General features: G+C 40.2%; 1 protein-coding gene across 10 annotated transcripts in view; it reads left to right on the top strand.

The window, feature by feature from the left end:
- ADAM22 (ADAM metallopeptidase domain 22) overlaps positions 1–26,929 on the top strand; it is a 235,085-nt gene that overhangs the window by 36,824 nt on the left and 171,332 nt on the right. For all 10 annotated transcript variants that reach the window (XM_027539325.1, XM_027539330.1, XM_027539332.1 and 7 more), the window contains exon 3: positions 2,178–2,254. In XM_027539325.1, coding sequence (XP_027395126.1) covers positions 2,178–2,254 — 77 coding nt within the window. The remainder of the gene's footprint in view (positions 1–2,177; positions 2,255–26,929) is intronic.

Raw genomic sequence — 26,929 nt, 5'->3', positions numbered from 1 at the left:
CAGAGATTGAACCTGGGTCTCGTGCATTGCAGTCAGATTCTTTACCAACTGAGCCACCAGGGAAGCCCCACCAGGGAAGTCTTGAAAGGTGGGTAGAGCCACTTCTGGGAAATGGCCTTGGTAAAGATCACCACCTCAGGGTCTGGTTTTTAAAAGCACAAGTCATGAAAGCTACATAAAAGGTTGGAATGTACAAAACTTGTGGAATTAAAGAGTAGAAGAGAGAACTGAGTGTGAACGGGATACGACTGGGTCCCTTGGGACTTGTTTGCTTTATGTCCGAGGTGGGGATGATTGTGGAGGCTCTTGATATGCAGAGAGATAAAGTTTGTATTTGATGCAGTAGAAAATATAGGACTTATAGTTAGGATTTTATTTTGGTAAGGAGTCAGGTTTGTTTTTTTTTTAATTGGAGCATAATTGTTTTGCGGTGTTGTTAGTTTCTGCAATACAACAATGTCAATCAGCTATATGTATATATATATTTATTCAGGCTTCCCAGGTGACTCTAGTGGTAAAGAATCTGCTTGCCAATGCAGGGCATGCAAGAAACATGGGTTTGATCCCTGGGTTGAGAAGATCCCCTGGAGTAGGAAATGGCAACTCACTCCAGTATTCTTGCCTGGAAAACGCCATGGACAGAGGAACCTGGTAGGCTGCAGTCCATGGGGTCGCAAAGAGTCGGATACAGCTGAGCAACTGAGCACTCATACATATATCCCCTCCCTCCTGATCCTCCCTCCCACCTCACCCTGCATCCCACCTCACTAGATTATCACAGATCACTGAGCTGAGCTCCCTGTGTTATGCAGCAGCCTCCTACTAGCTATCTATTTTCACATGGTAGTGTCAGTTTTAGAAAGATCAGAGAGAAATGAGCTGTGGCATACGTGGAGATGAAGAGTAAGGTGTGGCTCCAAGAACTATCATAGAAGAGAAGTCAGAATTTGGTAATAACCAGGGTGTTAATTGGGAACAGTGAATAGTTAGGGGGTTGAATGTTTAATGAGGCTAAGAAGTATCCAGAGAGTTCTTCACCCTTGGGATTTCATGAGGATCAGAATGTGTTAGCATTCTCCCACACTCATTTATTTCAAAGACTTTAAAACTGAAGGGCTGTCCTTTGAGTCCAGAAAGCTTTATGACTATTAAGCTCTCTCCTTTCTCCTGATACCGTAGTTTGATGAGAGTGGAAATCCCAGGTATGGTTGAGGTGCCTTTTGTGTCCCACGGAATCCTAGGATGACCCTTACTGAGATGCTCTGGTTCTTGGGGAGCAGCACCACCATCTCCCTCACATGCTACATAAATACAGTTGCTCAGATGGTTTACATTTCTAAAATAGTGTTTGCTTTTTTTACTGAAGGAATTATACATGCTTACTGCAGGAATTATACATGCTTACTGTAGAAATTTTGGATGCTATTATAGTTCTACTGCTTAGGTGTAGTTCTGTTATATGAAGAGTTGGAATAAATAGTTTTGCTTACTCTTTTCAGTTAATGCATGTGGTTATTCAATATGTTAATATTATTGGTAACAGTGTATGTTTTTTAGAATCCCTTGTGATTTTCTCTGGGAGTCCCTAAAATGGCATAGGAAATAGTGATGGGTTTTCCCAGTAAAATTTAATGGGTGATATTTGCAGTAAATGGGTGAGGGTTCAGTTTTTCTCTTAGAAATTGCAGAAACCTTGATGAAATCCAATTTGGTAAATTAGAACTGAACTATTACTTTTAAAGTATGTATTTGAGATAGGATGAAAAGGGTTTTTTAGAAGTTTAGATGTCTTCCTTATAATAGATCACATTCATCATACTAATCTAGTCTGGCATTAACTTATTTTCCCTATTTCTTTTTTAATATGCAAAGCTTAATTTTAAAGGAGTCAGTCATTTAAACCAGAATGAAATGTAGTTCAGTCTTCTTGGAAATGAAATATTTAGTCACTTGAGATAAAGCAGAAAGGGAGGGTACTTGCCTTCCTTGGTTAAGTGGTACTTTAGATTAGTGAATGGCTTCAAAGAAGGTAAAGTTTTACTTTGTTTTTATTTCACTTCCATGTTGAATTGATTTTCTAATTAATATTATAAAACTTTCAGAGGATCATGAGATACACTTATCATCAGATCTCCATGGGTGCGTATTAAATTCCTCTTATCTTTTTGATATTACAGTTGACTCATGTTGACCAGGCAAGCTTCCAGCTGGACGCCTTTGGAACATCTTTTATTCTTGATGTCCTGCTAAATCAGTAAGTCTTTCCTGAGCTGCATGCACTGTTTTTAGATACACATTGAATCTACTTTCTTATCCTTCTGTAAAGTTTTGTTTGCTTCCTACATTTTGCTTCATCTTCTGTAACAGTTTGTAGTTGTTTAGTCACTAAGTCAAGTACGACTCTTTGCGACCCCATGGACCATAGCCCACCAGGCTCCTCTGTCCATGGGATTTCTCAGGCAAGAATACTGGAGAGGGTTGCCAGTTCATTCTCCAATAACAGTGAAATGCTACATTTAAAACTATGGTACCTATTGACTATAAGTTATAAAGTCTGGTAAATAACAGAAAATGGATATCCACTTGAAATTGAACAAGTATAACAGTTTCAAGTATGTAAAATTGAGGGAAATACTTTAATATTTTGCACTGTTTTGTTCTTTGATTCATGTATATTAAAAAGTGTAACAAATTTGTATTTCTACAGTACTGATTAAAATAGTTTATTTCTTATTTTTAAAATTCATGGTTTAGAACATAATATGTTAGATATTTTATACTACACAGTGTTTTTTAGGGCATGAATTTCAATTTCATAGGGTGTGACTTTCCAATTTCATAGGGCATGAATAAGATTGTGTTAATATGATCTGTCTTATATTCTTCCTTGATGTAAATACTGTAAAATTGATGGTTATTTGATGCATTTTGGGCTTCTCTGGTGGCTCAGTGGTAAAGAATCTGCCTGCCGATGCAGGAGATGCAGCTTTGATCCCTGGATTAGGAAGATTCCCTACAAAAGGAAATGGCAACCCACTCCATTATTCTTTCCTGGAAAATCCCATGGACAGGGAAGCCTGGCAGGCTACAGTGCGTGGAGTCACAAGAGTCAGACACAACTTAGTGGCTAAAATAGCAATGACTCATTTCAGTTTTTCAGCAATTTTGATATCATAAAGTTTTTAAAAAAAACTCATTGTGAAGGAATGCATGCTCCTTAGAAGAATAATGAAAGAGCAGAAAAACCATTTCATATAATTTTACCACTTGGAGACTGATTGCCTTGTTTTAAGTTACCGTCTATGTACTTACCTCCCTATCCACCCTACTACCTATTCTTCCCTGCTTAATTTTAAAAATAATATTATCACCATTTGATATAAAGTTTGACTCATGAAATGGACATGTTTGCAGGTCAAAAATTTGATGAGCAGCATTGTTGTATGGTCAACTAGTTCTCTATATTTTAATTTTTAACTAATTTTTGTTGTTGGTCTTTTTCCTCCCACTAGAATTTAAGCTCCTTGAGGACTGAGATTTATTTTCCTTTACTGATGTATCCTTAGCACAAGATAGGCACTAAATTCTAGAATGGGAAGTCATATTGACATAGAAACCAAAGGCTGGAGTAGGCCAGGAGATAGAGGAGATGACTGATGAGAGTGGAGGCTGTCAGTTGGGGAAGAATGAAGCAGCAAAAAAGAAAGATGTCAGGGATTCCTGGTGGTACCATGGTTGAGACTCTGAGCTTCCATTTCAAGGGGAAATTCCCTGGTTGGGAACTAAGATCCCATATGCTGTGCAGTGTGACCAAAACAAAACATAAAATAAAAAAGAGGAAGAGGGCAAGTGTTTGGGACTGGCTTCTAAAAGTGGAGATATGTATCTGGGTATGATTTGGAAAGTCTGGGTATGGTTTGGAAAGACTCTTAATTTAATGACTCTTTCTCATCCTTCCTTTAAATCACTGTTCCTGGGAATAGCTCCTGCTTTGTTTTCTGGTTTCTGACAGTGTAATGCCTTGACTTTCAGTACCCCAATGAAGAACGGATATTTATTCATCTTGCCCAAGTCACCTGACTTCCTCCGGAGACATCTGAGCCCTAAAGCTTTCTGTTCCTGAGGGAGAAACACATATGGCCATACTTATCAGAGCATGAAACTTAGAATAGTAAGGGTGAAGCAAAATTTCTTTCGAGATAGGGGCAAGAAAGTCCATCCTTATTGCAGTACAAAGGATAAAACAATGGCATAAATGGCATAAATAGAGATTGTTTGGACTGAGAAATATGCAGACTGTGTTTTGTTTTGTTTTTTGCCTGTGATCTATATTAAACATAGGTGTCAAGTATCTATTTTCTTTATGTTGTATAATCTAGAATGATTTGATACAAAGGGTTTTTTCCTTATTTTTATGGAGAATGTTTTTATCTCATGGTTTCACTTTATATATTGTCTTGTGGTTATGCTGGTTAGGGAGCAGAAAGATGAAAAATTGATTATTTTGCTCTTTAAGCTTTTCCTTCCTTCTTTCTTTCTCTTCTCCCCTCCCTCCCTTCTTCCGTTGCTTTCTTTCTTTTTTTTTTTGTTTCCAGGGCTACATTTTTATTCTTTTGCCTATTCCACTATTCTGGGCTGCATGTACACAAGAAAAGGGTCAGCTTATATTCCAAAAATCAATTTCCTTGTTTCTTCTCTGAAAGTTCATAGGTTGCCCATTCCTTCCATCCTCCAGCATAGTGTTGAGCATTGTTAAAGCCCAGAGATATTGCTGTGACCATAGCCACCTTGCTTCTCACTCCAGCTAAACAAGAGAACACTAGACTGTCAGATTTGGATGCCTTTACTTCTTTGTAGTTCTCTTTGAAGTCCTTTGGGTTCATCTGTAGAGCTTCACCTACATCATCCAATGGTATATTGACAGACCCAGGGATTTTTCCAGACTCATAAATTTCCCATGGCTCTCTAACATCAATTAACATAATTTTTTTAGACTTCAGGAGGTTTTTAAGCTCCTTATAAGTGACACCTTCACAAATAGCAGTACAAAAATTGAGGCAGCTTCTTTTTATTGACTTCAAACCCCAGAGCGCAGCCTCCGCAGACCCAAAGATCGTCCAGCAAGTACTCCAGGGCAGCAGGCGCTGCAGCACCATCGCTGCTAACCACTTCGTTCTCCTGCTTTCTTTATCCTTCTTTCCTTCCTTCTTTTTTCTCACTCATAGGTATCATAATATTTATTTAACATACTTTTTAATTTAATTTTTCTTCTTAAGTTTTTAAAATTGAGATAGATCTGGTTTACAATATTATAGTAGTTCCAGATATACAACATAGTGTTTCAAAATTTTCATAGATTATACTCCATTTGCGGAGAAGGCAATGGCACCCCACTCCAGTACTCTTGCCTGGAAAATCCCATGGACGGAGGAGCCTGGTGGGCTGCAGTCCATGGGGTCGCGAAGAGTCAGACACAACTGAAGCGACTTAGCAGCAGCAGCAGCAGCAGCATACTCCATTTGACATTATTATAAAATAATACCTATATTCCCTGTGCTGTACAATATATCCTTGTAGTGATTTGTATCTCTTAATCATCTATCCCTGTATTACCCACCCCCTTCTTCCCTAGCCCCACTGGAAACCACTAGTTTATTCTGCTGCTGCTGCTGCTAAGTCGCTTCAGTCGTGTCCAACTCTGTGCAACCCCATAGACGGCAGCCCACCAGGCTCCCCCATCCCTAGGATTCTCCAGCCAAGAACACTGCAGTGGGTTGCCATTTCCTTCTCCAATGAAGGAAAGTGAAAAATGAAAATGAAGTTGCTCAGTCGTGTCCGACTCTTAGTGACCCCATGGACTGCAGCCTACCAGGCTCCTCCGTCCATGGGATTTTCCAGGTGCTAGTTTATCCTAGATATCTGTAAATGTGTTTCTGTTTTGTCATATTGATTCAATTTTTTTTTAATTTTTTAGGTTCCACATATAAGTGATAATATAAAGTATTTGTCTTTGACTGATTTCTTTAAGCATAATATGCTCTAGGTCCATCTATGTTGTTGAAAATGCAAAATTTCATCCTGTGTATATGGTGAATCAGTTACTTTTCCCAGTGTTGGAGAATTGGCCTTTTGTAGTATTCTAGTAGCTCTGGTCATCACAGCTATGTGCTATAGGGGTTCTCCCTATGTGGGCTGTGTGGGTGCTTCTGATGTAGTGGGCTGACTACTGTGGGCATGCTGCTTGACATGACTGGCCCCCCTGTTCAGTTGGTTGCCCCTTGTGTGGAGGCTTCTGGCTACTGGCTGGTGGGGCCAGGTAATGACAAGGTTGGCTGTGGAACCTCAAAGGTTCCCAGGGGTAGTGCTGGCTCACTGGTGAGTGGAACTGGGTCCCGAGGGCTGTGACTGCAGGGCCCTGGGAGTCCCAAGACTGGTGGGTGGGGCTAGACCCTAGGACCACTGTCTGAGGGGCCTGAGATGTCTCAAATCTTGATTCGGCTTGTCGGTGGGCAGGGTCTAGTCCTGGGGTCTCTGGCTACAGAATCCAGGGGTCCCAGAACTGGTGCTGGGTCACTGTTGGTTGAGGCCAATTCCTGATAGAGGTGCTGGGGGATCGAGGATGTCCTGAAGTTGTGTTTCCCTACTGGTGAATGGAGCCAGATGCAGGGTGAGGCGGATGTTGAGGGTTGGGGAGGAGGGAACATGGCAGGGAAGAAGATTCTGGGGTTGGTGTGGGCAGAGCAGAATCCCGGCACCTCTGGCTCCAGGACCCTTGATGTTCTGGAACGAACGTTTGCAGCCTGGTGTGTGGAGCCAGGTCCCGGGACCCATGGTGGATGCACAAAGCTGTGTCCAGGATTGGCTATGGACTCAGTGGGTCTTGAGGCAGCTAGTCTCCTGGTGGGTGGCGCTGTGTCTCCTTCTGGTAGTTGCTTGGCCTGAGATGTTCCAGTACTAATGCCTACAGGCTGGCGGGCAGAGCTGGGTCTTGGAGCTAATAAGCTAGAGGGAGGATTCCAGAATAGTGCCCACCAGGGCCAGTGTCCACGTGGCAAAACTTGCTCCCCAAAATATCTGCCACCAGCATCTCGGTGCCTCCTGTCTCCTGTCTGGAACACTGCAAAATCATCAGGTAGATCTGATGCAGGCTCCTTTCAAATTATTGTTTTTGCCTTGGGTCCCAGAGCACGTGAGATTTTGCATGTGACCGTTAAGAGTGGAGTTTCTATTTTCCTCAGCCCTCTGGCTTCCCCCAAAAGTAATCCCTGCTGGCCTTTAAACCCAGACATTCTGTAGGTTCACCTTCCTGGCTCTGGACCCTTGGGCTGGGGAGCACAGTGTGGGGCTCTGATTCCTCATTCCTAGGGGACAATCTCTGCAGTTATAGCTCTTCTCCCATTTATGGTTTGCCCACCCACTGCTGTGGGTCTCAACTATATGGCAACTGTCACCTCTCCTACCTGCCTCCTTGCAGTTCCTCCTTTATATCTATAACTGTAGAAGGTTTTTTATGGTAGGTTCTGGTCTTTCACATAAATGGTTTCTCTGTAAATAGTTGTCATTTTGGGATGCCCTTGAGAGGAGGTGAGCCCAGGGTCTTCCTACTCCACCATCTGGGGAACTCTTCAACCTAAGCTGTTTGCTTTATGAAGCAATTCCAGGGCTGTGGAATAGGTCTTTTTTTTTTTCCCTCTTGTTTTAAACTGGAGGCAAATCAAGTCCTTGTGTAGCTGAATTCCAGTTGCAGAATGGATCCCCAAAATATGTATTTTTAGATTGGAAGGAAGAAAAAGTGTCATTATATAATACTCCTTCTTGTTCAGGAAGCAAGTTTATCTGTAACTAAATTATATAATAGTTCAATCTTTGGGTCCTAACTCATACAGGCAGCAGATAAAGACTATGGGATGGTTAAAAATGAAAAGAACAGTCAGTTCTTGTGTTATCAAGACTAGGAAGGGTGGGAAGCAGTTCTCAACGCCTTTAAGGGGTCATACAGTTGTGGAATTTCACTCTTTTGGACAGATACGTTAATAAAACCAAACATATGCCTGTCCTGACCTGATTTGGCCTGGTCAAACAAGTCTCGAGGCCAACACTGGATTGTTCCAGAGGTCAGCAACTGGTGTTACACTTTACTGTGAACCATTCCTCAGAAAGAAAAGGCTTAATAAAGACATTTAACTCTATTATTGAAACAATTCAGGCCAAGTCTGTTCCTGTAACTCTCCTTTCTTCTTTAAGAAGTAGATGATTAAACTGTAAAGGAATGCAAAAATACTGAAACATTTTTTTATAGAACTCCTTGATTTTTTTCTACAATAGGTGGCCTGACAGAAGTAAACCACACATACACATTCATGTACACCCCACACCCCACACCGTGCAAGAAGCAAATATTCCACGTGAACTGTGGTTGGTTGTTCTAGGATGTGAAACATAACAGTAAAGAGAGAACCCATCTGTTTTTTTGTTGATGATTTTTTAAAATTTTATTTTATGTGGAATTATAGTTGATCAACAATGTCTGTTTCAGGTGGGTGTACTAGAAAGGGATTCAGTTATACACATACACATGTATCTATATTCTTTTTCAAATTCTTTTCCCATTTAGCTTATTAGATTATTGAGTAGAGCTCTCTGTACTATACAGTAGGTCTTTGTCGGTTATCTATTTTAAATATAGTAGTGTGTGTGCATTTGGAAGAGATTCTGTTGTCCAGCTATCAGATCTTAGGATGATCCAACTTGTAAATTTTGACTTTTTTAAATAGATTGTTTCCTCTTCATCTTCTTATATCAGTAACAACAAAAAATAGTTTCTCTCACTCTGATTCTTTTTTTGTACTTAATATTCTTTTATTGACGTATAGTTGATTTACAATTTTTAAAAATTTTATTTATTTATTTAAATTGTAGGCTGATTGCTTTACAATACTGTGGTGGTTTTGCCATACATTGACATGAATCAGTCATGGGTGTACATGTGTCCCCATGTCCTGAGGCTCCCACCTCCCTCTTATGTCAGCTTTTTTTCCTTCTTCACCAGGGCACTGGGGGTAGGGAGGACACCAAAGACTCAAATCTAACAGTAGATGGCGGTAGATGGGTTGCCCATGCAGATAGGAGGTGATGTAGAGCCAGGGTTTGGGGATGGGGATGGGGATGTGGTGGGAGGAGAAACAGGAGAAAGCTCAGACAAAGAACACTCAAATTCTATTCAGATGGGCAAGTCCAGTCTTCTTTCATTTGGGGGAATCATATGCTTGCTTTCCACTGGGACTCTTGAATTTGCAATAAAACTGGGAATCAAGATAAGTAAAAGACAGGACATGAATTCAATTTGGAACTGAAGGTTAAGTTTGGAAGTCTCATTTACTTAACCATGTCCTATCTTCAGTGTGGTAAATAAGATGTTTACAGTGTGGATAAAAATAAGTGAGGAGGATAAGATTATAATTAAATGATGGTGTTATATGATGATAAAGAATAACATAAGAGATTTCTCACTGTTACTAATAAATCTGTAACTATCTTGTTTAACATAATTCATTATGGCAAATATTTGTTTATATGTACATTTAATACAAATTATTGTGTAGAACACAAATCTGTGTTGAATAGTTCTTATCAATAATGGTCCTTACCTTCATTTTGTACACACACATAGGTGTATAAAAATATATGTGCACATGTATGTATACACAAGATGCACACACATGTATGTACATAACACACACGAATTCAGACACACATGTGTATGTAATTCATATGTATACATGTGTGTTCATTTTTAAACCTTTAGTAAATGGTAAGAATTCTTCTTTCCTCATCTTCCTTCAATAGAAATGAGTGAATAAGTATCCTGTTCTTAGGGAGCCTGTATTCTAGTCAGAAAAAGCAATGAACATGTTAACAAAGTAATATTGGAGAGTGACAGTGCCATTAATAGCAGGTGCCTGATGTGGAGGTGAGGATGCTGTCTGAGCAGTCTTTCCATCCATATCACTGTGATTGTTGCTGTTTTTTGTTTTTTTTTTTTAAATTTAAGCAGCAGTTGTTATCAGGCCATCTCTAAGAAGATGACATTTGACTGTAAGGGCAGAGAGAACAGTGCGTGTCTAGACCTGGAGGCAGGGGTAAGCTTAGTGTGTTTGAGAGACAGGAAGATGGCTTAGAAAATTGGTACAGGAGCCAAGAGGTTATTAAATGAGGTTGATGGTGTGTGTGTTAGTTGCTCAATCATGTCTGACTCTTTGTGACCCTAAGAACTGTAGCCTGCCAGCCTCCTCTGTCCATGGAATTCATCAGGCAAGAATACTGGAGTAGGTAGCCATTCCCTTCTCCAGGGGATCTTCCCAACCCAGGGATCAAACCCAGGTCTCCTGCATTGCAGGTGGATTCTTTACCATAAGGGCCACAACTCCAGTACTTTGGCCACCTCATGCGAAGAGTTGACTCATTGGAAAAGACTCTGATGCTGGGAGGGATTGGGGGTAGGAGGAGAAGGGGACGACAGAGGATGAGATGGCTGGATGGCATCACTGACTCGATGGACGTGAGTCTGAGTGAACTCTGGGAGTTGGTGATGGACAAGGAGGCCTGCCGTGTTGCGATTCATGGGGTTGCAAAGAGTTGGACATGACTGAGCGACTGAACTGAACTGAGAGAGACCCAAATCATGTAAAAAAATAGAAGGATCCTTTTAGGCCACAGGAAAGACTTTGAACAATAGTTTAAGCAGACATAACTAATATTTTTATACCATAAGTTGCATTCTTCACTCATTTCCATACTGACTTATGATCCTTTCTTCATCATATTTAGTTTTTGTATATTTTACTGTCTTCTGAAGGCAATCTCTTCTAAAGATCTGTTCATTAGTTATTGGGCCTAGTACCACTATACTATTTATCATAGCTTTTTTTTTTTTGTCTTTTCAAGTTACTCATTTGTGCATATTTCAAAATGCATATTAACACTATCTTAACAACAACAAAAAAACACTATATGACATTTCACACCTGTTTAAGTTAACATCTAAAACATTTATTCATCAATCTAAATAGTTGCAAAGGATATAATCTCTGGTGAAACAGAAGTAGGAAACATTTAAAAGTAAATGTTGGAGAGTGTTTTGCCTATAACACCAAGCATGGAAACCTCTCTTGTTAGTTTCATTTCACAGAATTTCTTAGGATATTTTTGCCTGTTCTTAGTTGGAAATTTAGGGTAATTTTGTCACTCTCTTTTTAGAATTTTAACTGGACTGCCACTAAACCTATAATTTAATTTGAGAAAAGTGCACCTTTTATGGTACTAAGTCTTTCCATCTATATCATTGTGATTGTTGTTGTTTTTTAAATTTGAGCCTTTTTTTTCTGTCTCACAGTAAAATTTAGTACTTTGGTTTTTGTAGGTCTTACGCATTTCATGTAGAACATATTCGTGGGAATTATGTTTTTTTGTTGCTACTGTGGAGATTTTTTTCCATCATATTTTATAATTAATTACTGGTACCATTCTTAATATTGCTAATGGCTGTTCATTGTTTCTTTGGGTTTTCTAGTTTGATAGTAACATGACTGGAAAATCATGAGAGCTTTAGTTTTCTTTCCAAGATGATAGTTATTACTGTTACACACTCTAGTGCTTTTTCTAGAAGTTCCTGAACTCTATTATTTGATGATAATAACATTTTTCTCTTGGTTCTTTTGATGATAGGAGTATCTCTAGAATTTGTTGTTAAGCAGGATGTTGATTCTTGATTTTTGAGAGCTAGTCTTTATCATGGCATCCAATCTGATCACTTCATGGCAAATAGATGGGGAAACAATGGAAACAGTGACAGACTTTATTTTTTTACACTCCAAAATCACTGCAAATGATGACTGCAACCATGAAATTAAAAGACACTTGCTCCTTGGAAGAAAAGCTATGACAAACCTAGACAGCATATTGAAAAGCAGAGACATTACTTTACCAACAAAGGTCCCTCTAGTCCAAGCTATGGTTTTTCCAGTAGTCATGTATGGATGTGAGAGTTGGACTATAAGGAAAGCCGAGTGCTGAAGAATTGATGCTTTTGAACTGTGGTGTTGGAGAAGACTGTTGAGAGTCCCTTGGACTGCAAGGAGACCAAACCAGTCAATCCTAAAGGAGAGCAGTCCTGAATATTCATTGGAAGGACTGATGCTGAAGCTGAAACTCCAATACTTTGGCCACCTGATGTGAAGAACTGCCTCATTGGGAAAGACCCTGATGCTGGGAAAGATTGAAGGCAGGATTAGAAGGGGACGATATAGGATGAGATGGTTGGATGACATCACTGACTCAATGGACTTGAGTTTGAGCAAGCTTCGGGAGATGGAGAAAGACAGGGAAGCCTGGCATACTGCAGTCCATGGGATAGCAAAGAGTTGGATACGATTGAGTGACTGAACAACAAAGTCTTTATCATGTTAGACCAATATCCCATATCTTGTTTAAGTTTTTTCCTTTTTTTTAAAGTAAAGAGTATTAGCTTTTCTTGAATACCTTTTTAATCAATGCAAAGAACATACAGATTTTCTTAACTGACTTTTTGTGTTTTATTATGTTAATGGTTCCTGTTATGAGAAATTATTCTTGACCGTAGAGGATACACTCTACATTGTTATATTGGATAATTCATTGTTTCTGGCCTCTCTACTGGTGACTATAAAAGGGAATCACACTTCCTGTTTTTATTTAAATTACCATGGCACAAGTCCCTGCTGGTTTTCCTGCTGTGAATTGCCTCCATCTCCAACTGTCTCTTTCCCTCAACTGTTTGTGAGATTTGTTCTCTACTCTTTGGTCTTGCCACTCTATTCTTGCCTCAGATAGCACCTCTTAACAGCTGCTCTGAGGAACACAGCTATCCTCCGCAAGTGATGGCTGCTAACATCTGCCAGGAGTGGTCCCTCTAAGAACCCAGAAGCCCAAACCCGTCCACAGTCCTTCTTGTGAAGGTCAGTGCTGCCACCAGATGCACAAAGACATATCCTCCACTTAGAGTCAGGCAGAGCAGAGAGGAAGTTCTTTCTTTTTCCTGTCCAAGGCGCACCTTACATTCTATTTCCAGGTAAAAAGCAGCGGAGACGTCCACTCTCAGAAGGTGAAATTGAACCCCTGCTTTCAGAGTTATGTTGACTTGACTCCCATGACTTGCCAAGAGCTTTCAAAGGATGGCTTATTCAACTTTAAACAATAGTCCATGTGGCATACGGTCCAGAACACCAAATACATCTTTGTCACAGTCGTTCCTCCTGCATGAGGTGTAGAAAAGATCAGGATTGCACAGGCTTCCTGCTTTAACTCTGGCTCCTGATTTCCTCTGATGTTGTGCTTAGGCAAGGACAGATAGTTTTCAGGACTGGGGCAGGTTGAGAAGCAACAGATGTGTAGTGGCTTAACTCTGCAATTAACACCTTGAGGTGAATGTAATTGGTTTTCTCTACTGCTTCAAGATTTCCCCAGAGTTCAGAGAACTCCGAGTATATTTTAGGGGAACTTGCCCCTCCAAAAAGGGAAGGTTGCCCACTTACAAATTCTGGTTTCAATTTTAGAATGCTGCAACTAATTTTAAGGCAATTTCTAGCTTAAAATGATAAGATCCAGTTTTTTTCGGTACTCCATTACTAACTTCTAAACTAGTTTTGCTGTTATATTGTTTAGAATTTTTGCATCAACTGTCATGAAACTGGCTTAGTATTTTTTTTTATCAGAGATAAAAGCAATAAAAATGATATTTTCACTTATAAAGTATTCCCTGAAACATTATCTTCTGTAGTATAGGAATCACACATATATATTTTTAATGTTTTAAAGTCCTTATCTTTACCCTGACTGGTCCTGTAATACTTTTAATAAATAAGACATTGATAAACTATTCTTTGATGGATTGATGTATTCACCTACTTGTTTTTAAGTCAACTTTGGGAAATTACATTTTCCCAAAATGTAATTTTTATTTTAAAATAGTCATTTTTCCCCCCTTGGCTGCACCATACAGCTTGTGGGAGCTTAGTTCCCACACCAAGGATTGAACCTGGGCCCCTGGTAGTGGAAGGGTAGACTGCTAACCACGGGAAAGCAGGGAATTGCCTAAGTGTGCTTTTTAGAAAATAATTTCTAAAATTTCATCTGTACCTATTATATAATTTCTTTCTCAATACTACTTTTATTTGTACTTATCAAATATAACTCGACATATACAGACTTTTAAAAACTAAACAGTATGTTTAGAAACATTTATTGCATAAAATTAAAGACTTTTCATAAAGTTTTTTACTGAGGTATTTTTGTTTGTCATAAAATTCAGCCATTTCAAGTTATACATTTTAATGATTTTTTAAAGTAACTTTATTGAGTGGTGCAACCATCACCAAATGCAATGTCAGTTGTAACACACTTTCCATCTCTCCCAAAATATTCCTTATTTCCATTTAATCTTAATTCGCATTCCTATCTCCATCTCTAGATAATGGCTAACTTACTTTTTATCTTTGTAAATTTGCCTTTTTTTGGACATTTAATATGAACGTGTGGTCTTGATCTGGTTTCATTTATTTGGCGTGTTTTTGAAGTTCATCTGTGATGAACTTCGTTCCTTTTTATTTTGGAGTGTTACTTCATTGTATAGATATAACACATTCTATCGATCCACTGCTGTTTCCAGTTTGGGGCTATTATGAATAACGATGCTGTGAACATTCACAGGCAGGTCTTTGTATGGGTGTAGGTTTTCAATTCACTTCAGTTCAGTTCAGTCACTCAGTCATGTCTGACTCTTTGCTACCCCATGGACTGCAGCACACCAGGCCTCCCTGTCCATTACCAACTCCCAGAGCTTACTCAAACTCATGTCCGTTGAGTCGGTGATGTCGTTCAATCATCTCATCCTCTGTCGTCCCCTTCTCCTGCCTTCAATCTTTCCCAGCATCAGGGTCTTTCCCAATGAGGCAGTTCTTCACATCAGATGGCCAAAGTATTGGAGTTTCAGCTTCAGCATCAGTCCTTCTAATGAATATTCAGGACTGATTTCCTTTAGGATGGACTGGTTTGATCTCCTTGCAGTCCAAGGGACTCTCAACAGTCTTCTCCAACACCACAGTTCAAAAACATCAATTCTTCAGTGCTCAGCTTTCTTTATAGTCCAACTCTCACATCCACACATGACTACTAGAAAAACCATAGCTTTGACTAGATGGACCTTGTTGGCAAAGTAATGTCTCTGCTTTGTAATATGCTGTCTGGGTTGGTCATAACTTTTCTTCCAAGGAGCAAGTGTCTTTTAAATTTCATGGCTGCAGTCATCATTTGCAGTAATTTTGGAGTGTAAAAAAATAAAGTCTGTCACTTTTTCCACTGTTTCCCCATCTATTTGCCATGAAGTGATGGGACCAGATGCCATGATCTTAGTTTTCTGAATGTTGAGTTTTAAGCCAACTTTTTCACTCTCCTCTTTCACTTTCATCAAGAGGCTCTTTAGTTCTTCTTCACTTTCTGCCATAAAGGTGGTGTCATCTGCATATCTGAGGTTATTGATATTTCTCCTGGCAATCTTGATTCCAGCTTGTGCTTCATCCAGCCCAGCGTTTCTCATGATATACTCTGCAGGGTGACAATATACAGGCTTAAGTACTCCTGTTCCTATTTGGAACCAGTCTGTTGTTCCATGTCTAGTTCTAACTATTGTTTCCTGACCTGTATACAGATTTCTTAAGAGGCAGGTCAGGTGGTCTGGTATTCCCATCTCTTTCAGAATTTTCCACAGTTTGTTGTGATCCACACAGTCACAGGCTTTGGTGTAGCCAATAAAGCAGAAATAGATGTTTTTCTGGAACTCTCTTGCTTTTTCCATGATAAAGCAGATGTTGGCAATTTGATTTCTGATTCCGCTGCCTTTTCTAAATCCAGCTTGAACATCTGGAAGTTCACATTTCACATACTGTTGAAGGCTGGCTTGGAGAATTTTGAGCATTATTTTACTAGTGTGTGAGATGAGTGCAATTGTGCCATAGTTTGACCATTCTTTGGCATTCCCTTTCTTTGGGATTGGAATGAAAACTGGACTTTTCCAGTCCTGTGGCCACTGCTGAGTTTTCCAGTTTCTCTGGCATAGAGTGCAGCACTTTCACAGCATCATCTTTTAGGATTAGAAATAAGTCAACTGGAATTCCATCACCTCCACTTGCTTTGTTTGCAGTGATGCTTCCTAAGGCCCACTTGATTTTGCATTCCAGGATGACTTTCTCTAGTGAGTGATCATACCATCGTGATTATCTGGGTTGTGAAGATCTTTTTATATAGTTCTTCTGTGTATTCTTGCCACCTCTTCTTAAGATCTTCTGCTTCTGTTAGGCCCATACCATTTCTGTCATTTATTGTGCCCATCATTGCAGGAAATGTTCTCTTGGTTTATCTAATTTTCTTCAAGAGATCTCTATAGTCTTTCCCATTCTATTGTTTTTCTCTATTTCTTTGCATTGATCACAGAGGAAAGCTTTCTTACCTCTCCTTGCTCTTCTTTGGAATTCTGCATTCAAATGGATATATCTTTCCTTTTCTCCTTTGCTTTTCACAGCTATTTATAAGCCTCCTCAGACAACCATTTTTGCCTTTTTAAATTTCTTTTCTTGGGGATGGTCTTGATCCCTGCCTCCTGTACAATGTCAGGAACCTCTGTCCATAGTTCTTCAGGCACTCTGTCTATCAGATCTAATCCCTTGAATCTATTTGTCCCTTCCACTGTATAATCATAAGGGATTTGCTTTAGGTCACATCTGAATGGTCTAGTGAAACTTTCTTCAATTTAAGTCTGAATTGGGCAATAAGGAGTTCATGATCTGAGCCACAGTCTGCTCGCAGTCTTGTTTTTGCTGACTGTATAGAGCTTCTCCATCTTTGGCTGTGAAGAATATAATCAATCTGATTTTGTTATTGACCATCTGGTGATGTCCATGTATAGAGTCATCTCTTGTGTTGTTGGAAGAGGGTGTTTGCTATTACCAGTGCCTTCTCTAGGCAAAATTCTGTTAGCCTTTGCCCTGCTTCATTCTGTACTCCAACGCCAAATTTGCCTGTTACTCCAGGTATTTCTTGTATTCCAGTCCCCTATAATGAAAATGACATCTTTTTTGGGTGTTAGTTCTAGAAGGTCTTGTAGGTCTTCATAGAACCAGTCAACTTCAGCTTCTTTGGCATTACTGGTTGGGGCATAGACTTAGATTAGTGTGATATTGAATGATTTGGCTTGGAAACGAACAGAGATCATTCTGTTGTTTTTGATATTGCATCCCAGTACTGCATTTCAGATTCTTTTGTTGACTATGATGACTACTCCAGTTCTTCTACGGGATTCTTGTCCACAGCAGTAGATATAATGGTCATCTGAGTTAAATTCACCCATTCCAGTCCATTTTAGTTCGCTGATTCCTAAAATGTTGACGTTCACGCTTGCCATCTCCTGTTTGACCACTTCCAATTTGCCTTGATCAGGGTCTCTGGTAGCTCAGATGTTAAAGTGTTTGCCTGCAATGTGGGAGAACCTGGTTTCGTTATCTGGATCAGGACAATCCCCTGGGGAAGGAAATGGCAACCCACTCCAGTACTCTTGTCTGGAAAATTACATGGATGAAGGAGCCTGGTAGGCTACAGTCCATGGGATCGCAAGAGTCGGACATGACTGAGCAACTTCACTATGGACCTAAAGTTCCAGGTTCCTATGCAATATTGCTCTTTACAGCATCAGACTTTACTTCTATCACCAGTCATATCCACAAATGGGTGTTGTTTTTGCTTTTGCTCTGTCTCTTCAGTCTTTCTGGAGTTATTTGTCCACTGATCTCCAGTAGCATATTGGATACCTACTGACCTGGGGAGTTCGTCTTTCAGTGTCCTATCTTTTTGCCTTTTCATACTGTTCATGGGTCTCAAGGCAAGAGTACTGAAGCGATTTGCCATTCCCTTCTCCAGTGGACCACATTTTGTCAGAACTCTCCACCATGACCCATCCGTCTTGGGTGGCCCTACACTGCATGGCTCATAGTTTCATCGAATTAGACAAGGCTGTGGTCCATGTGATCAGATCTAGTTTTCTGTGATTGTGGTTGCAGTCTGTCTGCCCTCTGATGGAGAAGGATAAGAAGCTTATGGAAGCTGCCTCATGGGAGAGACTGACTGAGGGGAAAACTGGATTTCGTTCTGATGGGCGGGGCTATGCTCAGTAAATATTGAATCCAATTTTCTGTTGATGCGTGGGGCTGTGTTCCCTCCCTGTTATTTACCTGGGGCCATACTATGGTGGAGGTAATGATGATAATGGTGATCTTCTTCAAAAGGTCCATGCACACACTGCTGTACTCAGTGCCTCCAACCCTGCAGCAGGCCACCACCAACCCATACCTCCACCAGAGACTCCTGGACACTCTCAGGCATGTCTGGGTCTGTCTCTTGTGGCGTCACTACACCTTTCTCCTGGGTCCTGGTGCACACAAGGTTCTGTTTGAGCCCTCTAAGAGTCTATTTCCCAGTCCTGTGTAAGTTCTGGCACCTCTATGGTGGGGTTAACCGTGACCTCCTCAAGAGGGCTTATGCCATACGGAAGTCTGCTGCACCCAGAGCCCCTGCCCCTGCAAAGTCCACTGCTGACCCATACCACCACAGGAGATACTCAAACAGAGTTCTGTTTCAGTCTCGTTGGGGTCTCTGGGTCCTGGTGCACACAAGGTTTGTTTGAGCCCTCTGATCTTCTCTGGTGGGTATGGGGTTTGATTCTAAATGTGATTTCACCCCTCCTACCCCACCTCCTGTGCCCTTGGATGTGGCGTATTTCCTCAAAGTTGCTCCAGTGCCGCACAGCTGCCTCTACTCAATTTTCGTAGGTGGAATTTACCTAGAAGTAGAATTTTTGAGTCCTATGATAGGCTCATGTTCAATTGTTTTGAGAAAGGCTAAACTGTTTTCCAAAGTGGACTTGTGAGGTTTTAGGTGGTGTAATAATAGCTGTTCTTCTATAAACTCTATTTCACAGGAGGGATGGTTGTCAAATATAAATAGTTGCTCGGTTTTCAGGTTTTCTATTCCATATCCATGGCAAATCTGGGTTCATATTCTCATGATTATTATCTCATGCTCTTTGGTTCATAATAAAACTCTACCTTTGAAGTATATATTGAGCTTTTGACACTTTTGCAGGAGTAGGTTTCTACCATTGGTATAATCCCCTAAGGAACTTTTATGTTAGACCTTACAGCTCATATTTCATATCCTTTTGTTTATTCTGAATTGAAAAGTGGTAGTTTTAAACTGAGAATCCTAAAACTAGACTTTAGAACTTCCTCTCACAGGCAAAGTCACCTGGGTTCAGCTCAGGGTAGCCTTGGTTGTTAGTAGGACAGCTGCAAAACCCATAGCAAAGGGGAACTGGGTTGCAGAGCACAGGAAAGTCCATTGGGTGTGTCTGGCAAAGAGCCAGAAAATGTTCCAAAGCAGAGACCAGTCCTAAAGCTAAGACCTGAAAGCTGTTTTGGAAGGGGCATCTGGAAGGAATCTCAGAAGGACCCTAGAGACTGGATCCTTTTATAGCTGCTGCTGCCAAGTCACTTTAGTCGTGTCCGACTCTGTGCAACCCCATAGACGGCAGTCCACCAGGCTCCGCTGTCCCTGGGATCCTCCAGGCAAGAACACTGGAGTGGGTTGTCATTTCCTTCTCCAATGCATGAAAGTAAAAAGTGAAAGTGAAGTTGCTCAGTCATGTCTGACTCTTAGCGACCCCATGGACTGCAGCCTATCAGGCTCCTCTGTCCATGGGATTTTCCAGGCAGGAGCATTGGAGTGGGGGGGCCATTGCCTTCTCCAGAGCCTTTTATAGCAGGGGTTCCCAACCCCTGGGCCATGGACCACTACTAGTCTGTGGCCTGTTAGAAACAAGGCCACACAGCAGCAGGTGAGCAGTGGGCAAGTGAGAGAAGCTTCATCTGTATGTACAGCTGCTGCCTTTCACTCACATTACTGCCTGAGCTGTGTCTTCTGTCAGATCAGCTGCGGCATTAGATTCTCATAGGAGCACCAACCCTACTGTGAACTGGGCAAGCAAAGGATCTAGATTGCATGCTCCTTAGTTGCAGGAAAACAAGCTCAGGGGTCACACCAATTCTGCAGTATGGTGAGTTGTATAATTATTTCATTATATAGCATATGTAATAATAATAGAAATAAAGTGCACAATAAATGTAATGTGCTTGAATCATACCAAAATCATCCACACACCCCCCACCCCCCACTCCATCCCTGGAAAAGTTGTCTTCTATGAAACTGGTCCCTGGTGCTAAAAAGGTTGGGAACCGCTGTTTTATGGGGTTCAGAAGGCCTAACTCTTGGGTGAGGAGCTGTGCAAGGCTCAAGTCAGCCCTTTTATAGGGAGCGGTTAGAGCTGAGCTGAGGAGTTACGTTCCTGTGCATCTTTTTATTAAACTGGTCTATTTAAGCTTTCTGCTCCTGGTTGGCTTTTTAAAGTACAGCCTTAGTGCAGACACATTGTCTTTCATCTGTTTTTTTAAAAATATGACATTGGGTTGTTTTTAGTATTACCTGCTTTTTTACTAGTGGAATCTGGAGATTTCAGCACACTTGTGAGAATATATTTAATTTATAAATAAAATAATTGCAGAATTATTCAGTATAACCAAGACTGTGATTGTTAGTCCTTCAAGGAAAATACCATATAAATGCTATTTTATAGTTAAAATGATTAATGTATATTTTTGTATTACAGATTTGTTAGATAAGCTGAAAATGTAATTCGCTAGATACATTAAATCCTCTTAATGTACAACAATGAAACTTGTAACATTTATGTATAATTGCATAGATATTCTTGTGCACTTTTATGGTGATTAGGAGACACATTGAAGATTAAATTATCAGAGCTCACTGCTGATTTTCTCCCAGGTGCCAAATTATTGAACTCTGTTAAATTATCTAGCAGTGATTGTGGCATAGCCCACTAACATGGAACTTTGTCAACAGGTATAGAAAATTTGATTCCCTAGGTTTATTTAATATAATTAGAGGAACCTGGTGGGCTACAATTCATGGGGTCACCATGAAGAGTTGGACTCAACTGAAGCGACTTATCACACACAGAGCACACACACAGAAGTTTATATGGTTGTTAAACTATTGGGTGAAAAAAATCTTTGCAATTTACTTGGATACTTATTCTGTAATAGCAGTATTTGTTTTATAATAAAGACTGTGTCTTAGAGTGAGGTGTAAAGTACATGCTTACCCAGGTGAACTATCTGCATAGAACTTGTTTGTTGCTCTTTATCTCTGAGATATTTTCTCACACATACAAAAAATATCTATCAATCGGTTGTCACACCCTGTGAATATAGGTATATTTTCTCATGCTTCAGCAGTTGGCCTATGTTCTCAACCAGTGAGCTCTGATATGGTAGATGTACTGGATACTCTTGTCCTGTGAGTGTGAACTGTGACCATTCTCAGACAGAGACTTACATCTTTGTGTATCCAGAGGACCAGTGTGGACTGGGTGCAATCTTATATATTGTCCATAATTATACCATTATACAGTTTTATATTCTATATGTGTGTGTGTGTGTGTGTGTGTGTACTCAGTTGCTCAGTCCTGTCCAACTCTTTATGACCCCATGTATTGTAGCCCACCAGCCTCTTCTGTCCATGAAGTTTTCCAGGCAAGAATACTGGAGCGAGTTACCATTTCTTACTCCAGGGGATTTTCCTGACCCAAGGATTGAACCCATGTCTCCTGTGTCTCCTGCATTGGCAGGCAGATTTTTTTACTGCTGAACCATGTGAGAAGCCCATCCCCTCTATACGCATCCCTGAACACAAAGTACATCTTTTTTTCTTTTAAATATTTTGAACATAGGATATACTTGTAGGTTTTTATTTATTCAGTGTTTATATTCAATCATAGTCATTAGTCTTTGTGATGCTCAAATTGTTCCATAGTTGGATGGTGGGAACCCTTTCATTTTGGTTCCTATGTCCTTGTCACACAACCCCATTCATCTTTAAGTGCTTCTTTGCCTCTGGGCCAACGAGAAAAACTTCCTCCTTCTGGGACAGTCAGGTTCACTTTTTACTTTTGAACTGATTTCTATTTTTCAATAGCCTGATCCTTATCTTCATTTTGCGAAACAATTATAAATATCATCATCTTATTATATAAAAAAGCCCAAGATTGACAGCTATCATTATTCTTATTTTAATCTAAGTTTGAGCCAACGCATGAATAAATGACAAAAGCATTTCAGTTACTTGCGTTTTGGGGGATTATCTTACACATAACAAATTAAATGAAATATAGAAAGAAAAGAAAGAAAGACTTCCCTGGTGGCTCAGACAGTAAAAACAAATCTCAGATAAAACTTCCTTAAGAATGTTATAGTAATAAACCATAAGGAGGTGATATGAGGTGATAATCAGGATTTTAAAATAATATTAGAATTCTGAGGGAATAAGTTCTTAATACCTTTAAGGTTGAAGGAATCAATTAAAACAGAGCTATGTTTGTTTCCCTACCCTTTAGTGAAATCTCCATGTCTTTTTTTCTTCCAACCAAAAGGAATTTGGTTAGAAATTGTAAGCCCTAAAAAGATTCAACTCAGATAAATGATATTGGTGTTCAGGATACTCTTGACCATGTGGAGGAAACAAATATCTATCCTGTGATCTGTACTGCAAGATGATCAGAGTTGATTCCAGTGGTATCAATTTGGGAAGGAATGAAAGATCTCTTGCCCAGTACAGGACTTTTGATAAAACTTCACACACAAAAAATGATATTTTGTTCTGAGTATTCAGCTGTGTAAAACTTTGCTAGGGCAGGGATTTTCTAAAGCAGAAAAAAGAGACAGAACAATGATATGGTAATGGGAACGTGCCTTGGGGCAGATTTGTATAAAGTTTGGGGGGCTGGAGAACTAGGAGATTAAACTGTTTTATTAGGTTGGGTCTGACAAGTATGTCTAAGTGATTTCTTGATTGCCACACTCTCTGAACTTTTTCTGGTTGGCAGTGGAGGACTGTCAGTATTTTTAAGTGATTAAATCATAAATTCAGAAAGATATTTTTACTAGTAGCTCGGAAATTTTATTAATCATGAAAAAAAAAAACCTGGTGTGTTTTGAGTTACCTAATAAGTGTCCTTAATTAGTGGTTTTGATTCTCAAAATGTTTCCTTAATCCTATAGGTAGTATTAGTTTTTAGGCCTACCATAGTGCTGATTTTACTTATTCATATTATGAAATTGTTTTCCTATAGCACATTTTGATAATGAATTAGTTGGGATGCTTTGGGTTAAAAATGATGGAAAAGTGAGACTCAATGAGTCTTACATAATAGGAGATTCCAGTCTCACATAGCTGTTAGTCCAGAGGTTGGGCAGTCCCAGGTGTGACTTCAGCTCTGTTATTTTGCCATTCTCACGTCCAGAGGAGATGGAAAGATATGTCTAACCATTGGGATCCAGGAAGGCTTTTACTGAAACTTCCAAAGTCTTATTGGGCAGAACTGAGTCAAACCTCCTGTTAAACCAATCCTTGGCAGAAGGAAAATTTTCTCTGTGATGAGTTGATAGTAATCAGGATTACTCTGGAGTTGGGGTGAGTTCATCTTCCCCCTGTCATATGGGAGCAGAGAGGATGTCTGACCCTTTCAGGGTTCTGAGAGCTAGTGGCATATGGAATGGATATTCACAGGTAGCCAACAGAGTCTGCCAAAGAGAACCTTGGATGAAGGTGACCTTCAAAGAATGATTAGAGTGCTTTTGCAGTGCTGAGGCTGAGTTCATTCCACAGACTTGTTGACATGAGAACCCTCTGATCTTCCTTTTATTCTTGATCCAAGAGGGACTGCCTTTACCAGAAAAATAATGAGTCAATTCTTATTGAATTTTATTCATTGACTTTTGTAATCCCATGTACATCTTCTTCTTGTTCATATCTATGAGACCCTATAATAAATTGCTTTAACTTTTTTTTCATTTTAGTAACTTTTTCTATAAGAAGGTGAATGATCAGATTAGATGTATCAAATGTCAGGTTTCTCCAAGAAAGCTCTAGGCATGCTGTGAAATTCAGCCCTGTGGCTGCCCAACTCTGAACCCCAACCTGAGCTATCACTTTCCTCTGTAGGAGAATCAGTGTGCCTCAGGCTGTTCCAGCCCTTGCTTTGCCCTTTCCATTACCTCACCCTTCAACTGCAGTCTGTCCTGCCCCCTGCTGGGAGTCATTCAGCTACCATGGTTCAGTTAAGAACCTGTTCTCTGATAAATTGTCTCATGGTAAAGTGTTGCCTGGTTCATGTCCCCTTCCTAGTCCATATATGTGACTTTTCAGAGGTGTTTCTGTCTGTTTGAAGTAACTCCAAGGATTGATTCTAAAAGATGTATTTCAGGCTAGCTAGGATGACACAGATATACTTGGTAATTAGTCTTGAGAGTCCGTTGGACTGCAAGGAGATCAAGCTAGTGAATCCTAAAGGAAATCAGTCCTGAATATTCATTGGAAAGACTGATGCTGAAGCTGAAACTCCAGTACTTTGGCCACCTGATGTGAAGAACTGACTCACTGGAAAAGACCCTGATGCTGGGAAAGATAGAAGTCGGGAGAGAAGGGGACAACAGAGGATGAGATGGTTGGATGGCATCACTGTCTCGATGGGGACGAGTTTGAGTGAGCTCCAGGATTTGGAGATGGACGGGGAAGCCTGGTGTGCTGCAGCCCACAGGGTAGCAAAGAGTCAGACACAACTAAGTGACTGAACTGAACTGAGGACGACACAGAAGCATTTTAAGCACTGCGTGTCTTTTCATTTTCACTGTGCAGAAAGCACCTTATTCAAAGGATGAACCTATGAACCCAGATTTACACTAGACTTCACTGATTCTGAACGCTTAAGCAGTTATCATTTAGAGAAAGAACAAAATCAAACCATCTTGATAATTGAAAGCTTCAAAGTTTTCTGATATAAATAACACACTAAAAAACACACTCTTCTTTTTACAAAAACTATTTTGAGTAGTTTTAATTAATTCAGTTCCGTAATGAAAACAATTGGCTGTCATTCTTCAACCACTCTTCGTTGTGGAGATCAGATATCCTGTTGTCACTTGAGTAATTCTTTCCCCCCATTTCTTTCTGCTTCTCTGGATCCAATTTTGATGTGGATCATATCTCTTTTTTAAAAATATTTTTTTCTGACTCTGGTCCCACCCTAATTCCTCTCCTAAAGCTTGTGGCTCAGATTGTAACAGACAACGAAGCTTAATAGAGGTCACAGAAAATCCCAGTTCTCACTTTGCAATGCACCTTGCATTTAAAGTACAGAATCACACAAACTTCCTAATTAAAATTTATCATGTGAATACATATTCTTCAAAGGCAAAGGGGTGAAATGGCTTTGAAACAGGCCTCTGGCAGTGGTTTTGTAGAGGTCTTTAGTTAACTAGTAACACATGGCCATGGATATGAATACCAGACGATTTTAGAGAAACAGCAGATGTGGCTTTACTCCTCCTTCTGCAGAAAGGATCTTGGAAATCACAGTGCCTGGATGGGGAGGCCTAGGGTTTTCCCTGAAGTACACGGCTGATGGCTACTGGGCAGTGTCCAGAAGGGCTCTCCTTTTGATGCCCGAAAGGTCTCTTCTCACAGGCTGTGATCTTGTCTGCAGATACTCCTTCAAGGACATGTTAGCTTTTGTGATAGGTTATCTCCGTCATACAAATTAATACAGAGTTTCTAATTAATGTCTTCCTCATTACCAGTTTTCCTAGCCCAGTGAGCTCATCTCTGGCTACATATTACAGTGACTTGGGGATTTATAAAAACTGCCAATACCTGGGTCCCAAACCGCAAACTAGCAGTTTCCCAGTTTGGTCCCTGGAGCAACAGCACCCACAGGATCCTCATTCAGACCTACTGAATCAGAACTTCTGGTGGGGTGGGACTCAGAAAACTGTTTTAACAAGCTCTCTGGGTATTCTTCTGTGTGTTCAAGTCTGAGAACCACTAGTGTCTTTTTCCCAGGACATTAGTTTCTTCTCCTGATCTTAATATAGTCCGGATCTCAACCCTGCATTTGTGTGGCACTCATTTTCTTATGCGTATTACAAGAGGAGCTTTGTTTTTTGTTCAAAATTCATTTAAAACTGTTCTCACTCATATGATAATAAAGATAGCATCTTGTGGATAAATCTTGTTGAAAACTAAGATGGTTTTTTGTTGTTGATTTTTTCAGTATGCTTGGTTAGTACAGATTAGGTCAAAGAAGACTTCCTACTGGGCCCTGTGTAGCTTGCTCTGACCTGAGGTGTTGTAGTCTTGAGCTGGAAAATTGTGAATTGGTTCATGTGGTGACCTCAGCCGGTCACCATGAGTTTATTTTGCAGGTCCCTAAATCCCATGGACAGAGGCGCCTGGTGGGCTACAGTCCATGGGGTCTCAATGAGTTGGACACAACCATGAGTGGCTAAGCAGCAGCAGCATCAGTAATAAGGACACAGCCATGACCCAAGGTTATTCAGGATTTTGGATCCAGTAGTGTGCATGACTTTCCAGAATTTCACACTATGATAAGGGAGAGAAAAAGCAGCACAGCAGGTAACCTTGGAGAGCAGATCATACTGGTTGGCTCGTTAGTAGCACTTCCTGAAGGCAATACTATTGGGACTTGAGGGATCAATGCAAAAGTTTGCATAGAAAAAGATTTCTCTGATAAATTCTAGGGTCGTGGGTACTTTGGATTTACTGTGCCAGTTGTACGTGTGTGTTTAAATGGTGCCTGTACCAACAGAAGCAGCGTTGACAAGTGGTTAGCCACAAAGATTTTGCAGCTGGACTTCCTAGG

The sequence above is a fragment of the Bos indicus x Bos taurus genome, chromosome 4 (assembly GCF_003369695.1).
Source record: "Bos indicus x Bos taurus breed Angus x Brahman F1 hybrid chromosome 4, Bos_hybrid_MaternalHap_v2.0, whole genome shotgun sequence".
Taxonomy (NCBI): domain Eukaryota; kingdom Metazoa; phylum Chordata; class Mammalia; order Artiodactyla; family Bovidae; genus Bos; species Bos indicus x Bos taurus.
The sequence above is the reverse complement of the archived record's forward strand: the minus strand, read 5'-3'. Positions and strand labels throughout refer to the sequence as shown.